The 17,567-nt window shown below is 46.9% G+C and overlaps 1 protein-coding gene across 1 annotated transcript in view; it reads left to right on the top strand.

Annotated features, from left to right (window-relative positions):
• Positions 1 to 1,784: 1,784 nt before the first annotated feature.
• The window catches only part of edl (ETS-domain lacking), a 25,417-nt gene continuing 9,634 nt past the window's right edge, over positions 1,785 to 17,567 (top strand). The window contains exon 1 of the mRNA XM_080286056.1: positions 1,785 to 1,965. Coding sequence (XP_080142182.1) covers positions 1,785 to 1,965 — 181 coding nt within the window. The remainder of the gene's footprint in view (positions 1,966 to 17,567) is intronic.

Here is a 17,567-nt window from a genome sequence, read left to right as displayed (position 1 = left end):
CTCTCTCTCTCTCTCTCTCTCTCACTTCATAAATAAATCTTAGTTACGAGAGAAAAATTGCTTAAGGTTTTATATATATATATATATATATATATATATATTTGCAGGTAGATGAAAAAAAGGCTCACGAAAAAAAATATATATCTTAAGTTACGACAGGAAATCTAGCGTAAGAATTTTTGAGTTTGCACCCCCCCCAAATTTCGAAAAAAAATGATTGAAGACAGCCAGAGCCAAAAGTGATTAATTTTTTGAGGGGAAAATACCAAAAATCAAGGTCATGGAGAGAGAGAGAGAGAGAGAGGAAGGTTCTGGAGGTATGCGCTTTGTGAATGCGTTTGTTTGTTTGTGTGTGTTTTACTTGTTTCTGTACCGATGTGAGGTGTGGAGTATTTTTTTCATTTTTTATTATTATTATTATTATTATTATTATTATTATATTATTGTTATTGTTATTACTACTACTACTATTACTGTTGTTGTTGTTGTTATTATTATTATTATTATTACTACTACTACTACTACTATTACTGTTGTTGTTGTTGTTGTTGTTATTATTATTATTATTATTACTACTACTACTACTACTATTACTGTTGTTGTTGTTATTATTATTATTATTATTATTATTATTATTATTACTACTACTACTACTACTACTACTATTACTGTTGTTGTTGTTGTTGTTGTTATTATTATTATTATTATTACTACTACTACTACTACTACTATTACTGTTGTTGTTGTTATTATTATTATTATTATTATTACTACTACTACTACTACTACTACTATTACTGTTGTTGTTGTTATTATTATTATTATTATTATTATTATTATTATTATTATTACTACTACTACTACTACTACTACTATTACTGTTGTTATTATTGTTATTATTATTGTTATTATTATTATTATTATTACTACTACTACTACTACTACTACTACTACTACTATTACTGTTATTATTATTAATTTATTATTATTACAACCACCACAACCGCTATCGTTATTACTGTTCATATATATATTCATCTGTAGTAGTGGTAGTAGTAGTAGTAGCAGTAGTAGTAGTTGTTGTTGTGATAGTAATAGTAGCAGTAGTAGTAGTAGTAGTAACCAATACTATCACCACTAATCATTTTACATAGTTGTTGCAAAAAATATATAACTTGCAAAAATAAATATAATTGTTGCAAAAAAAATAATTCTTGCAGAAATAAATATAATTGCTGCAAAAATAATTGTAGTTGTTGCAAAAAAATATAATTGCAAAAAATATATAACTTGCAAAAAATAAATATAATTGTTGCAAAAATATAATCCTTGCAAAAATAAATATAATTGCTGCAAAGAGTAAATATACCGGTAATTGTTGCAAAAAATGTAATTGTTGCAGAAATAAATATAATTGTTGCAAAAATAATTATAATTGTTGCAAAGATAAATATAATTGTTGCAGAAATAAATATAATTGTTGCAAATAATGTAATTGTTGCAAAGATAAATATAATTGTTGCAGAAATAAATATAATTGTTGCAAATAATGTAATTGTTGCAAAAAATAATTATAATTGTTGCAAAACTTGTTATAGTTACTAAAATACTAATAATTGTTGCAAAAAATAAATGTAATTGTTGCAAATATAATTATAGTTGTTGCAAGAATAAATATAATTGTTGCAAGAATAAATATAATTGTTGCAAGAATAAATATAATTGTTGCAAAAATACTTATAATTGTTGCAAAAATGATGACCCCCTTCCCCTCCCCCTTACAGATGCGTTCGGAGGTGCTCGTGGAAATGCTGGGGGGTGTGGGGGGCCAGCACCCCTCCCCGGCGCAGCGAGAGGGGGGCGACGGGGGGGTGGTGGGGGGCGCCTGGCTCTACCACGTGCACGACCTGTCACTCAAGACGCTAAGAGACAGGGAGCACGCCGTCAGAACATCACTGCCACATGGTACGTAGGTGATGATGATGATGGTGATGGTGGTGGTGATGAGGAGGAGGTGGATGGTTATGATGATGATATTGGTGGTGGTGGGGAAAATGGTGATGTTGATGATGGTGATGATGATGATGATGATGAGGAGGATGTGGGTGATGATGATGATGATGGTGGTGGTGGTGGTGGTGATGAAGAGGAGGAGGAGGATATGGTTGATGATGATGATACTGGTGGTGGTGGTGGTGATGAAGAGGAGGAGGAGGATGTGGGTGATGATGATGATGATGGTGGTGGTGGTGGTGATGAAGAGGAGGAGGATGTGGATGTTGATGATGATGATACTGGTGGTTGTGGTGGTGATGATGATGATGATGAGGTGGTGGTGATGGTGATGAAGAGGAGGAGAAGGATATGGTTGATGATGATGAAGATAATGATGGGAAGGAGGGTATGGATGTTGATGATGATGATGATGATGATGTTTGTGTGTGTGTGTGTGTGTGTGTGTGTGTGTGTGTGTGTGTGTGTGTGTGTGTGTGTGTGTGTGTAGAAGGGATGTGGGATGTGTAGAAGGGTTGAGAAAAGACGTTGTGTGTGTATAGGAGGGATATAGTGTGTGTGTGTGTGTGTGTGTGTGTGTGTGTGTAGGGAAGAGGCTGTGTAGTGAGTGTGTAGGGACAGTGTGTAGGGAAGGGAAGCAGCAGGAACAGAAGCAAATCTAGGTCACCCATATATAAGAGTGTGTAAGAGGGTGTAGAGGATGCAGGGTGTGTGTAGAGGGGATGCAGGGTGTGTGTAGAGGATGCAGGGTGTGTAGAGAGGATGTAGGGTGTGTGTAGAGACTGACAGACAGGCAGGCAGTGAGTAAGAGAAGGGAAGTAAGAGAAATAGTGACTCAGAGGAATTTTCGCCCATCTTACTCAACCCGTGACGTTTCTCTCTCTTCCTGTCTGTCTGTCTGTCTGTCTCTCTCTCTCTCTCTCTCTCTCTCTCTCTCATTTGTTCCCTTCTCCCTTTCCTCTCCATATTCATTTTTTCTCCTCTTATCATCGTCTGTCCTTCCCTCCTTCTCTCTTTCTTTCCCTCCTTCCCTCTTTCCTTCCCTCCTTCCCTCACCAACATTTCCTACTGTCTTTCCCTCCCTTCCCTCCTCTCTTCTCTCTCTCTCTCCTTTCCTCCCTTCCCCTCCCTTTCTCATAATTCTGTCCTACCTTTCCCTCTCTTTCTCTCTCTCCATCTCTTTCTACTCCTCCCTTCCTTCCTTCAGTCTCTTCCTTCCCTCATGCCTCCTTCTTCCTCCCACACTTTCCTCCCCACTTTTCCTCCTCCCCCATTTTCCTCCCCACTTTTCTTTCCCCCCCACTTTCCTCCCCACTTTTCTTCCTCCCCCACTTTCCTCCCCACTTTTCTTCCTCCCCCACTTTCCTCCCCACTTTTCTTCCTCCCCCACTTTTCCTTCTCCTCCACTTTCCTCCCCACTTTTCTTCCTCCCCCATTTTCCTCCCCACTTTTCTTCCTCCCCCGTTTTCCTCCCCACTTTTATTTCCCCCCCACTTTCCTCCCCACTTTTCTTACTCCCCCACTTTTCCTTCTCCCCCACTTTCCTCCCCACTTTTCTTCCTCTCCCACTTTCCTCCTCACTTTTCTTCCCCCCTCTCCCGTCTTACCTCCTCCCCTCCCTCCCTCCCTCCCTCCACTCCATCCATCACTCCCTCCCTCCATCCCAACACTTACCTTCCCTCTTTCACTTTGTTTACATGTTAGTGAGGGGAAGAGTGGAGGGGAGGGGAGGAGGGAGGGAGGGGAAAGGAGGGAGGGAGGGAGGGTAGGCCAGGTTGGTATATATTTGACTCCCCAGTTAGCTGTGAGAGAGAGAGAGAGAGAGAGAGAGAGAGAGAGAGAGAGAGAGAGAGAGAGAGAGAGAGAGAGAGAGAAGAGGGGAAATGGGGAGGTCGTGAGGAAAGAAAAGAGGAGTTAGGTGAGGAGAGAGAGAGAGAGAGAGAGAGAGAGAGAGAGAAATGGGGAGGTGGTGAGGAAAGAAAAGAGAGGAGTTAGGTGAGGAGAGAGAGAGAGAGAGAGTGCGAGCAATTAACACTATTTTTATCTCTAAGTTTAATGAGCTAAGTTTGAGGGCTAATTAAGACCAATTTGTAAAGGTGACTGCTAATTATCTGCCTATATACACTACAGCATCATTATCTCCCTTAATTATCTGCCTATATACACTACAGCATCATTATCTCCCTTAATTATCTGCCTATATACACTACAGCATCATTATCTCCCTTAATTATCTGCCTATATACACTACAGCATCATTATCTCCCTTAATTATCTGCCTATATACACTACAGCATCATTATCTCCCTTAATTATCTGCCTATATACACTACAGCATCATTATCTCCCTTAATTATCTGCCTATATACACTACAGCATCATTATCTCCCTTAATTATCTGCCTATATACACTACAGCATCATTATCTCCCTTAATTATCTGCCTATATACACTACAGCATCATTATCTCTTATTTATCCTGTAATTTATCTATTTTACCGATAAAGCTACATCAGAGCAATTATAACTACTAATAATGACTAATAATAAGACTCCTAGCACTATACCTTGTGGAAATTATATCTACCATTAAAGACAGATGTAGTGCAGCATGCGGACGTAGGTGTACAAAGTGGGTGGATATTATAGCACAACATGCGGACGTAGGTGTACAAAGTGGGTGGATATTATAGCACAACATGCGGACGTAGGTGTACAAAGTGGGTGGATGTAGTGCAACATGCGGACGTGGATGTACACCGTGGGTGGATGTAGTGCAACATGCGGACGTGGATGTACACCGTGGGTGGATGTAGTGCAACATGCGGACGTGGATGTACACCGTGGGTGGATAATTTATTTCAAACGTAACTCATCGTTTTATGAAAGTTTACAATGAACTTTAATTTTCTTTGATAACAGTAAACTTTTAAAAGTAATTTTGACCTTTTCAGCCACGGAAATTATTCCATATTTAATCTGGCATTTCGTATTGCAGGCAGTTTAGAAATAGAAATATATATGTGTTAAAATAAGAAGAAGTGTAGATTTAAATCATCGGCGGCCAATCAGCAGCCGCGATTCAAACACACGCTACTCGCCCCATACATCTCAGCTGGACAGATCGATCAAACAGACTATAATAAAGACAGTAATAACACCCCTTGTGGAAATGAAGACTACTAATAAAGATATCGTAGTATTAGTAAAAGATTCCCAGCATTAAACCCTGTGCAGATTAAAACCACTAATAAAGACAGTAATAAAACCCCAGCACTGAACCTTCTGGAACCCCGCCCGTGACGTCACTGCAGGATGATTCTTAACTAATAATAATTATAACTTCGTGTTTGTGTCCCGTAAGGAGGGAGGAAGTGGAGGGAGGCAGGAAGTAGGGAGGAGGAAGCGGGGGAGGGAGAAGGAGAGGGGAGGAAGCTAAAGGAAAGAGGGGGAGAAGGAGAGGGGAGGAAACTAAAAATAAGAGGGGGAGAGGGGAGGAAACTAAAGGAAGGGAGGGAGGAAGGAGAGGGGAGGTAACTAAAGGAAAGAGGGGGAGAAGGAGAGGGGAGGAAACTAAAGGAAGGGAGGGAGGGAGGAAGGAGAGGGGAGGAAACTAAAGAAGGGGAGAAGGAGAGGGGAGGAAACTAAAGGAAGGGAGGGAGGGAGGGGGGAGAGGGGAGGAAACTAAAGAGGGGGAGAAGGAGAGGGGAGGAAACTAGATGAAGGGAGGGAGGAAGGAGAGGGGAGGAAACTAAAGGAAGGGAGGGAGGGAGGAAGGAGAGGGGAGGAAACTAAAGGAAGGAGGAGGAAGGGGAGGAGGAGAAAGACGAAGAGGAAATGGAGGGGATGGAGAGGCGAGAGAGAGTTTGAGGAAGACGAGAAGGAGAAGCAGGAAGAGGAAGGGAGGGAGGGAGGGAGAAGGACAGAAGGAGAAGCAGGAAGAGGGAGGGAGAAGGAGAGGGGAGGAACTTAAAAAGGGAGAGGAGAAAGACGATGAAGAAATGGAGGGGACGGAGAGGCGAGGGGAAGTCTGGGGGAGGAGAGAAGGAGATATAGGAAGAGGCACATGGGAGGGAGGTAGACTTAGAGGGAAGGGATGGAGAGAAGATGTGAGAGGGAAGGGAGGGAGAGAGGAAGTGGGAGGGAGGAGCAGGAAGAGAGGCGGTGGAGAGGAAAAGGTTAGGGAGGGAGAAATGGGGAGGGGTGTGTCGGAGGAAGAAGAAAGGGAAGGAAAGGAGGAAAAGAGAAGGGAAGGAAAGGAAAGGAGTTAGAGGCAATGGAGTGGAAGGAAGAAGAATCAGACGAGAGGGAGGGAAGAAGAGGAGGAGGAAATGGAAGAGGAGGAGAGAGTAGTGTGACAGTGGGTAGGATATAAGTAGGAGGAAAAAAGAAGGTATGGAAAAGGAAAGATAAGAAAGGTGGCGAAAAGGAAACGATAAGAGGGAGAGGAGGAACAAGAGAGGGAAGTAAGATGAAAGGAAAGAGGGAGGAAGTCGGAGGAAAAAAGGGGTAGGAAGAGGGAAAGATGGAGAGGAGGAAGAAGAAAGGGAATTGGAGGAAAGAAAGAGGAAGTAGGAAAAAGGGAAGGAGGTGAGAAGAGAAAGTGACACATAAAAAGATTGAAGAATAAGGAGGCTTGGGATGCAGAGGAGATGTGTGAGAGGGGGGGAAGGGAGGAAGAAGGAAGGGAAGGGAGGTAGGAGAAAGGAAGTAGGGAGGGAGGAGCAGGAAGAGGGGCGGTGGAGGGGAAAGGATAAGAGGGAGAGAGGGCGGGGTGGGTGGGAGGGGTAGGTTGAGGAAGCACACCCACACCTCCAATGTTTACTGTTCCAGACAACTTCCGTGAGAGAGAGAGAGAGAGAGAGAGAGAGAGAGAGAGAGAGAGAGAGAGATGCCAATATTTCAACCTCGGCTCCAATTCCACACATCAAAAACACGTGTTATGTTTTTGTCTGCGTTTCGTGTTTGTTCGTGCATTGGTGTGTTTTGTTTTGGGTGTATGTGTGTCTTGTGTGTTAGTTGGGTACTCTCTCTCTCTCTCTCTCTCTCTCTCTCTTTCTCTCTCTTTTAAAACTGTACTTATTTTCAACACTTCCACTGTCTGCTAAGGGGTCCATCTTTGACTACTGATTCGCATCTAGAAAATTTATCTTCACTACTTCCACCCCCCCCACCCTCCACCCCCACCTACCTCCATACACCCACATCCACACCCACACTGCACCACCCATCCCAACACCCACACTGCCCCACACCACACAACACCCACAAATATACCTCCACTGCCCTCACACCCTCACTATCTCCCCCCACTACCACCCCCACACCCCACCCCACACTACCCCCACACCCCACCCCACACTGTCCCCACACCCCACCTCACACTGTCCCGACACCACCCCACACTACCTCCACATTATCCCCAACCCACCCCACACTACCCCCACACTACCCCACACACTACCCCCACACCCCACCCCACACTACCCCCACACCCCACCCCACATTACCCCCACACCCCACCCCACACTACCCCCACACTACCCCCACAACCCACCCCACACTACCCCACAACCCACCCCACACTACCCCCACACTACCCCCTCCCAGTATGAGTTTCGATGCGCACTTCCTCCCCAGTATATTAGTGAAGGTGGGGAGGGGGGAGTTAATTGGCCGGGGAGTGGGGAGGGGAGGGGAGGGGAAAAAGGGGGAGGAGGAAGGAAACTGGAGGAGGAGGAGAGAAGGAAGAAACAAAGGAGATGTAACTTGGAGAAGGAAAAATATTGCAGAAAAGAAGATGAAGAAGAAGATGATGATGATGATGATGGAGAGAAAGAGAAAGAGAGAGGGGGGAGGAAGAGTGAGGAAGGGGAAAGGAGGTGGAGGGGAGTTACGGAGGGGAGGGGGGCGGGAAGGAAGAAAAAGAAGTGTATGGGAGGAAGGAAGGGAGGGAGGAGGGGGTAAGAAAGGGAGAGGTGGGAAGGAAGGAGGTGAGGGAGGGAAGGAAGGAAGGAGGAGAGGGAGGCAGGGAGGAAGGAGGTGAAGGAAGGAGAGAAGGAAGAGAAGGGGGGGTAAGGGAGGAATAGGGGAAGAAGGGAAGGGAGGGAGGGAAGGAGAGGGGAGGGAGGGAGAGGAGGGAAGGAAGGAGGGGTGAGAGAGGGAAGGAAGGTGGGGGTGAGAGAGGGAAGGAAGGAGGGGAGGGAGGCAGGGAGGAAGGAAGTGGAGGAAGGAAAGAAAGAAGAGGAGAGGGGGGTAAGGGAGGAATAGGGGAAGAAGGGAAGGGAGGAGAGGGTGAAAGAAGGAAGGAGGGGACGGAGGACAGGAAGAAGGAGGTGAAGGAAGGAAAGAAGGAAGGATAGAGGGGGAATTACAAAGCAAAACAAACAGCATAGTCACTACCTCTGAAGGAAATTTGTCACCAAGTACTATGGCTGTGATATTATACGAGGGAGGGGAAGAGGGAGGGAGGGGAGGGGAGGGGAGGGGAGTGAACTTTGCAATACGTGATGGAATGTGTTCAGGCACTTCCCCTCACTTCTTCCTGGTTCCCCTTTTTTTCCCCTCACTTCCCTCCCTTTATTCTTTCCTTTCCCCATATCCTTCCTTTAGCTTTCCCCTCTTCCTTCCTTTCCTTCTTCCCCTTCCCTCCTCTAGTTCTTCGTCATTCCTTACTTTCCCCTCTCCATTCATTGCCTAAGTTTTCCCCTTACCTCCTTTCTTCTTCACTTCCTTCCCCTCCTTCCTCTTCCTTCCTTCCTCTCTTTTTCCTTTCCTTCCCTTTTCCTTGCCCCTTTTCCCCCCATATCTTTCCTCTCTGCATTCATCTTCCCTTCCCTTCCCATCTCCTTCCTTTTCCCTTTCTCTCCCTTCACTCTTTTTTCTTTTCCTGTCTTCCTCTCTCTTTCCTTCCTCATTTTTCCTTTATCGTCTTCTCTGCTTTTCATTTCCCCTCTTTTCCATCTCTCCTTTCCCCATTTTACGACCTCCACTTTCGCCTCTCTCTTCCTTCTTCCTTCATTCTGTCCTTCCTTTTCCTTCCTTCATTCTCTTCCTTATATCTCCTTTCATTCTTCTTTACTCTCATTCTTTAGGGGTTTTGTCCAGTCCTTGTATAATTCACGCTCCTTCTTAAGACAGATTTTAAGTATGATTTAGGTTACAGGTGTATATAAAGGTGTTCTGTATGTGTATGTATTTTTAAGGTATACATAAGATTTTAGGTTTTTAGGTGTATGTAAAGGTGTTCTGTATGTGTATGTATTTTTAAGGTATACATAAGATTTTAGGTTTTTAGGTGTATATAAAGGTGTTCTGTATGTGTATGTATTTTTAAGGTATACATAAGATTTTAGGTGACAGGTGTTTATAAAGGTAAATGATTGCTGTGTGTGTGTGTGTGTGTTTATCTATTGTCTGTTTATTTTTATCTATTGCCGCTCTCTCTCTCTCTCTCTCTCTCTCTCTCTCTCTCTCTCTCTCTCTCTCTCTCTCAATTACTGGTTAAGGAGAGGGTCGCCTTCACGTGGTGGCACTGATATAACTGGGTGGTGGAGCTGCCTGGTTATACACACGTCCCTCAGCTCCCTCCCTATCCCCCGAAAGGACGATGGTGGACAGGCAGAAGGTGAGCGTAAGCCTGCAGTCCACTGGGGTCACGTCTGAGATAAGAACGGAGCAACAACAACTACCACCACCACTACCACCACCACCACAACAACAACAACAACTACCACCATCACTACCACCACCACCAATACCAACACCCTGTAGCCAAACACCGCATCCTGTGAGGGGGGAGGGCATTGAGAGGAGGAACAGTGGGAATTTTCATCTCTCAGTCTACCCCTCCTTCCCATCCTCATCCTCGCTATCCATCACCTTTTTCTCGCGCCTCTACCCTCGTCGCTTCCCCAAACACCCCTTCCTTGGCGGTTTATCCCTGTTTCTCACACGTTAATATATCCTTTTATGTTAATTAACGAAGCTTGGTAAGGATCAGAGATACAGATGTAAAATAAATCGCCTAGGGAGAGGTGATAGGCAGCATCCCAAGGTGACGAGGTTAATGATTTTGGTCACATAATTTTTTCCTGTCGGATTTATTCAGGTGTAAATAATTGCTGTGTGTGTGTGCGTGTGCGTGTGTGTGTGTGTGTGTGTGTGTGTGTGTGTGTGTGTGTGTGTGTGTGTGTGTGTGTGTGTGTGTGTGTGTTTTTCAGAGAGAGTACTGATGTAAAGTGAGAGAGAGAGAGAGAGAGAGAGAGAGAGAGATGTTAAGATTTCTCAAGAGCACACTTCCTTCTCACCAATATCCAGCCTCTCTTAACTCCGATAAGACCAAAGGGGGTGGTGTGTGTGTGTGTGTGTGTGTGTGTGTGTGTGTGTGTGTGTGTGTGAGAGAGAGAGAGAGAAAGAGAGAGAGAGAGAGTCACGGGGAGGAAAAGAGGATGATGATGCTTTGAAAAGGAAGAGAAGAAAGGAGAGCCATTTAACCCCCTCAGGAGGAAAGGAGGAAGAATAGGGAGGAAACAGGAAGGAATGGAGAAGCAAAAGGGAGGGAAAAGGAAGAAGGAAGGGGGAGGGGAGAAGGAGGGAGGAAGGAAAGGGGGAGAAGGAGGGAGGAAGGAAAGGGAACACATATTTTTCAAAGCAATACAATACAGTGTTCCTCCCATTCTCGCCTTCCCCCCTTCCCTTTCCTCTCTATTTACGCCTCCATATCCCCTCCCTTCCACTTCCTCTTCCTCCTTTCCCTCTCCTCTCAGCCCCCACACCCTTTTCTCTCCTTCCTGCTTCCTGCCCTTCCCCTCCTTCCTGCCCTTTCTCCCATATCCTGCCTACCACCTCGAATACCACTCAGCCAAACAGCTTTCTTAAAATACAGTAGTCTCTCCTCCGTCACCCCTGCTGTGTATTCTCCGTTTTCTTTTTATGTTTACGTTTCCGCTCCTTCGATTAGAGAGAGAGAGAGAGAGGAGAGAGTGAGAGAGAGAGAGAGTAGAATGATTAATATATGAGAGAGAAAGAGAGGAGAGAGAGAGAGAGAAATACATCTAGCAGTGTCTTGTGTTTTGCGGGTACGGCTCTGTCTGCGGGTGTGGGCGTGGCAGTGGGAGTAGGAAATTTATAAATGATGCAGGATAGACAGTGATATCAGTCTGCTGGTGTGGGCGTTATTTGAACCACTCTAGCTCCGTAACGCCTTTCCCTGTGCGATTTATTCTTCCCCAATCCCTAAGCTGAATGATAATCGTCTGGAATAAGCAAGAATAAAAAAAATCGCCGTCGGCTTGAAGGGGTTTTATCCTCTCTCTCTCTCTCTCTCTCTCTCTCTCTCTCTCTTTGTGTATGTGTGTGTGTGTGTGTGTGTGTGTGTGTGTGTGTGTGTACTGTGATGGGAAGAAGACAGGACAGAAGGAAGGGAGGTGGAAGGGAGAGAGGGAGGAAATGCAGGGAGGGAAGGAGGGAAAAAGTGAAGGAAGGGAGGAAGAGTAGGAGGAATACAGGAGAGAGGGAAGGAGGGACGGAAGGAGAGAAGAAGTGAAGGGAGGGAGAGAGAAAAAAAGGGAGGGAAGGAAGGAGGGAGGTGGTGGTGGTGGAGAGAGAGGGAAGGAGAGAGGAAGAAATAAGGAAAGAGTGAAGGAGGAAGCAAAAGAGGAGGAAGGAAGGTAAAGGGAAAGAGAGAGAAAGAGAAGGGAGGAAAAGGGAAGAGAGGGAGGAAGGGAGGAGGAGGAGAAAGAGAAGAGAGGAGAGGGATTTAGGAAGAAAAAGTGAAGAGAGGGAGGGAGGGAGGAAGAAAACTGAAGAAAGGGAGGGAGGGAGGTAGAAAAGAGAAGAAAGGGAGGGAGGGAGGAAGAAAGTCGACAATGAAGGAAGGGAGAAAAAGGAGAAGGGAGGGAATGAAGGATTTGGTGAAGGAGGGAATGAATGAATGAAAAAGGGAGGAAGATTAAGAAGAAGGAAGGAAGGAGGAAAGAAAGGAGGAGGAAATTCAAGGAAGGATGGAGGTAAAGGAGGAGAAAGAGACGCCAGTAGGGAGGGAAAGACAGTACGGATGGAGGGAAGGAAGGAGGAAGACGGCAAGGACGGAGGGAAAGACAGGAAGTAAGGAGGGAAAGACGCCAGGTAAGAATGGAGAGAAAAATGGAGAGACAGGAGGGAAAGACGCCAGGATGGAGGGAAAGACGCCAGGATGGAGGGAAAGATGTCAGGATGGAGGGAAAGACGCCAGGATGGAGGGAAAGACGCCAGGATGGAGGGAAAGACGTCAGGATGGAGGGAAAGACGTCAGGATGGAGGGAAAGACGTCAGGATGGAGGGAAAGACGCCAGGATGGAGGGAAAGACGTCAGGATGGAGGGAAAGACGCCAGGATGGAGGGAAAGACGCCAGGATGGAGGGAAAGATGTCAGGATGGAGGGAAAGACGTCAGGATGGAGGGAAAGAAGGAGGGAAAGACGTCAGGATGGAGGGAAAGAAGCCAGTATGGAGGGAAAGACGTCAGGATGGAGGGAAAGACGCCAGGATGGAGGGAAAGACGCCAGGATGGAGGGAAAGACGCCAGGATGGAGGGAAAGACGCCAGGATGGAGGGAAAAACGCCAGGATGGAGGGAGGGAAAGACGCCATGATGGAGGAAAAGACGCCATGATGGAGGGAAAGACGCCATGATGGAGGAAAAGACGCCATGATGGAGGGAAAGACGCCAGGATGGAGGGAAAGAGGGAGGGAAAGACGCCAGGATGGAGGGAAAGACGCCATGATGGAGGGAAAGACGTCAGGATGGAGGGAAAGACGCCAGGATGGAGGGAAAGACGTCAGGATGGAGGGAAAGAGGGAGGGAAAGACGCCATGATGGAGGGAAAGACGCCAGGATGAAGGGAAAGACGTCAGGATGGAGGGAAAGACGCCAGGATGGAGGGAAAGAGGGAGGGAAAGACGCCAGGATGGAGGGAAAGACGCCAGGATGGAGGGAAGGACGCCAGGATGGAGGGAAAGACGCCAGGATGGAGGGAAGGACGCCAGGATGGAGGGAAGGACGCCAGGATGGAGGGAAAGACAGGACGTAAGGAGGGAGAAGACGGTGAGGACGGGAAGCCCTTGTCAGAAGCCAAGGACGGGGAGTGACCACAACATAGTACCCCCTCCCCTCCCCTCCCCTCCCCTCCCCTCCCCTCCCCTCCCCTCCCCTCCCTCCCTCCCTCCCTCCCTCCCTCCCTCCCTCCCTCCCTCCCTCCCTTCGTTTCCTTCTCATACTGACCATTTCTCTTCTTTCTCCTCCTCCCTCTCTTCCTTTCGCGCTGTTTCATTTTCCCTCCCTCCCTCCTTTCCTTTCCTTTCCTTCCCTCCCTCCCTCCCTCCCTCCTTTCCTTCCCTCCCTTCCCTCCTCTTTCATTTCCTACCCCCCTCCCCCTCCCTCTGTTTCACCCTTCCCCCCCTTTCTCTCCCTCTTTCTTTCCTTCTCTCCTCTCCCTTTACCCTCTTTCCTTCCGTTTCTCACTCCTCCCTTTCTTTTCACCTTCCCTCCCTTCGCTTCCTCCTCCCTCCCTCGTGTCCTTCTCTTCATCTCTCCCTCTTCCCATTTCTTTCCTCCCTTTTATGCACATTTTCATTTACACTCCCTCTTTCATTGTTTCTTCCTCCCTCCCTTACTCTCCCTCCCTCCCTGTTTCCCCCTCCCCTCCCTCCCTCCCTCCCTCCCTCTTCACCCTTGGCGCCCTCATTTCCTTCAATTTTCCTCTTTCCCTCCATTTTCCTGTTTCCCCTCATAGCATTTTCTCTCCCCCTCCCCTCCCTCTCCCCTCCTCCCTCCCCTCCCTCCCCACTTCCCTCCCCCTATTTTGCACTCTTCCCTTCCTCCCCTCCCCACCCTTTCTTCATTTCTCTCTCTCTCTCTCTCTCTCTCTCTCTCTCTCTCCCCCTCTCTCTCTCTCTCTCTCTCTTTCATTTACTGTTCCTCTTGGTGGCCTGTCTTGGCTGCTACCATCCACTCATTTGATTTAGCATTTCCAACATCTTCCTTCACCTTTATCATTCTTTTTCTTTGTCTACCATCCTCTCTTCCTGTTTCTATCTCTGACTGAATAGCCTAAGGGTTTCCTGTATCCCTGGAAACCATTTACAACGCTGGGTGGTAACCATATAACCAGATAATGGGGTGGTGTGGAGGTTAGTATGGTACCCCTGTTAACTGGGTGGAGAGACGCAAATGAGTCGTCCGCCCGGGAACCAGACCTCTATAATCTTCTCCGCGCCTCGCTGTGGGGAGGTACTGCAGGGACGGTTGCTTGATTGCGGTTGATGGGTTAGTTCAGCCGTTCCTCAACAGCTGTTCCTTTGCCTTCCTTTATTTTATTCATGTATTTACCTTATCGTCTCTCACCCCTTCCCTCCCCTTCCCTTCCCTTCCCTCCCCTTCCCTTCCCTCCCCTTCCCTTCCCTTCCCTCCCCTTCCCTTCCCGTCCCTTCCCCTCCCCTCCCCTTCCCTTCCCTCTCCCTCCCTTCCCTTCCCTTCCCATCCCATCCCCTCCCTTCCCTTCCCTTCCCTTCCCTTCCCTTCCCTTCCCTTCCCTTTCCCTCCCTTCCCTTCCCTTCCCTTCTCTTCTCTTCTCTTCCTTTCCTTTCTTTCTCCTTCCCTTCCCTTTCCCTCCCTTCCCTTCCCTTTCTCTCCCTTCCCTTCCCATCCCCTCCCCTCCCTTCCCTTCCCATCCCTTCCCTTCCCTTCCCTGGAGAGAGGAAGGGAAGGAAGTGGAGAGAGGAAGGGAAAAAATGAAGAAAGTGAGGAAAGGAGGTGGAGGGAGGGAAGAAAGAAAGGAAAAGGGTGGGAAGGAAAAGAACTGGAGGGAGGGAGAGAGGGAGGGAAAAGAGGTGAGGGAAGGAGAGGGTCGAGGACGGGTGAAGGAGAAAGAGAGAAGGAAGGAGGAAATGATGAAGGGGAGGAAGAAGGAAGATGGAATGGAAGTGGAGGAAAGAAGAGTGATAATGAGAGAGAGAGAGAGAGGGAGGAGGAAGGAGAGAGACAAGAGGGAAGAAGAGGAAGAGGAAGTTGGGAGAGAAGAGGGAAGTGGAAGGGGGTGGAAGGATAGTGGATGACGTGAAGAAGAGGAAAGTAGCATGAGAGAGAGAGAGAAGAATGAAGGAAATTTTAAGAAGGAAGGAGAGAAGGAAATGAAGGAAGTAGGAGAAAGTAATATTGGAGGAATCAAGCGGAGTGGAGGGAAGGAGGAAAGTGACATGGAGAGGAGGGAAGAAGAAGAGGTGGAGCGAGAGATATTAAGACAGAAAGAAAAGAGAGAAGAAAGTTGCTAAGAAAGAGAGGGGGGGGGAGGAGAAAGGAGAGAGAAATGGGAATAAGATGTTTAAATGATCCAGACAGGAGAGAGGAAAATAATAATAATAATAATAATAATAATAATAATAATAGTGGTAGTAGTAGTAGTAATAATAATAATGATGATGATAATAATAATAATAATAATAATAATAATAATAATGGTAGTAGTAGTAGTAATAATAATAATAATAATAATAATAATAATAATAATAATAGTAGTAGTAGTAGTAGTAGTAATAATAATAATAATAATAATAATAATAATAATAGTAGTAGTAATAATAGTAGTAGTAGTAGTAATAATGATAATAATAATAATAATAGAAGAATAGGATCCATTGAAAGTGCACTCAATCACAAATTCAAGTTTTCGAAATCTCTCTCTCTCTCTCTCTCTCTCTCTCTCTCTCTCTCTCTCTCTCTCTCTCTCTCTCTCTCTCTCAAAATCCTTACATAAACCCGAGAATTAGAGAGTGGAAGAGAGAGAGAGAAGACAAAATTGACGCAAAAGAGAGTGAAAAAGAGAGGAGACCTAAAATAAAGAGAGAGAATTAGAGAGAAGGATCGAAGTCGGGCTGAAATTGTTAAATAAGGAGAGACATTTATTTCCTCCGTTTTATTACCAAGAAAAATAAAGCAATAAGTGGAGTGAAATGGCGGGGGACAGGGCGACGTGGAGGCGATTTGTTTGTGGCCTCCCCGCATAGGATTAAGGCTTCTGGCAATGGCTGGATAGATGGAAAATAAAGATGAATGAAAATGGAAGATGAGGAAGGGGGAGAGAAAGTGGAAGAGTGTGGAGAGAAGTGGAAGTGGAGGGAGAGAGAGAAGTGGAGGGAGGGAGAGAGAAGTGGAAGTGGAGGGAGAGAGAGAAGTGGAGGGAGGGAGAGAGAAGTGGAAGTGGAGGGAGAGAGAATTAGAAGTGGAGGGAGAGAGAAGTGGAAGTGGAGGGAGAGAGAGAAGTGGAGGGAGAGAGAGAAGTGGAAGTGGAGGGAGAGAGAGAAGTGAAGTGGAGGGAGAGAGAGAAATGGAAGTGGAGGGAGAGAAGTGGAAGTGGAGGGAGAGAGAGAAGTGGAGGGAGAGAGAGAAGTGGAAGTGGAGGGAGAGAAAGAAGTGGAAGTGGAGGGAGAGAGAGAAGTGGAAGTGGAGGGAGAGAGAGAAGTGGAGGGAGAGAGAGAAGTGGAAGTGGAGGGAGAGAGAGAAGTGGAAGTGGAGGGAGAGAGAGAAGTGGAGGGAGAGAGAGAAGTGGAGGGATAGAGAGAAGTGGAGGGATAGAGAGAAGTGCAAGTGGAGGGAGAGAGAGAAGTGGAGGGAGAGAGAGAAGTGGAAGTGGAGGGAGAGAGAGAAGTGGAAGTGGAGGGAGGGAGAGTAGTGGAAGTGGAGGGAGAGAGAGAAGTGGAGGGAGAGAGAGAAGTGGAAGTGGAGGGAGAGAGAGAAGTGGAAGTGGAGGGAGAGAGAGAGAAGTGGAAGTGGAGGGAGAGAGAGAAGTGGAAGTGGAGGGAGAGAGAGAAGTGGAAGTGGAGGGAGAGAGAGAGAAGTGGAAGTGGAGGGAGAGAGAGAAGTGGAAGTGGAGGGGGAGAGAGAGAAGTGGAAGTGGAGGGAGAGAGAGAGAAGTGGAAGTGGAGGGAGAGAGAGAGAAGTGGAAATAAAGCAGAATGAAGGTGGAATGAAGAGGGAGGAGTGGAATGGAGTGGAGGAAGACGTGTATGTGGAGGAGGAGGGGAGGAAGAGGGGAGGAGGAGGAGGGGGAGAGAAGGGGTAAAGAGAGGGGGAAGAGAAGTTAAGGGAAGGGGAATGGGAGTGGGAGGGGGGAGGGAGAGAGGGGAGAGGAGAGGCAGGGCGGGAAGAGGGAGAGGAAGAAGAGGGGGAGAGGAAGGGAGTTGGAAAGAGGAGGGAGAGAGGGGAGAGGAGGAGAAGAGGGAGGAGAAGGCGAGAGGAGGGAGAGAGATAGGAAGAATAGGGGAGGGGAGAAAAAGGGAGGGATCAGGGGAGGGGGGAAGGAGAGGAGGGAAGGAGGGAGAGAGAGAGAGAGGAAGAAGAGATGGAGAGAAAAAGGGGGGAATAAGGGAGGAAAGAAGAAAGGGGGGACATACACCTATCGAACACACGTAGGTTATGGAGACAAAGTTTAAATTCTTCCAGGTCCAAATCTTCGCCTAGAACACAGCCAGGAGTGATTGATGTTACAGGCAGGTCCCTAATTATACTACGAGGGGAACA

Source organism: Coenobita brevimanus, chromosome 110 (assembly GCF_032717465.1).
Source record: "Coenobita brevimanus isolate Jiangsu-jjx chromosome 110, ASM3271746v2, whole genome shotgun sequence".
In the NCBI taxonomy this organism is placed as follows: Eukaryota; Metazoa; Arthropoda; class Malacostraca; order Decapoda; family Coenobitidae; genus Coenobita; species Coenobita brevimanus.
Note: the sequence above shows the minus strand (reverse complement) of the source record. Positions and strands in the feature narration are given on the sequence as shown.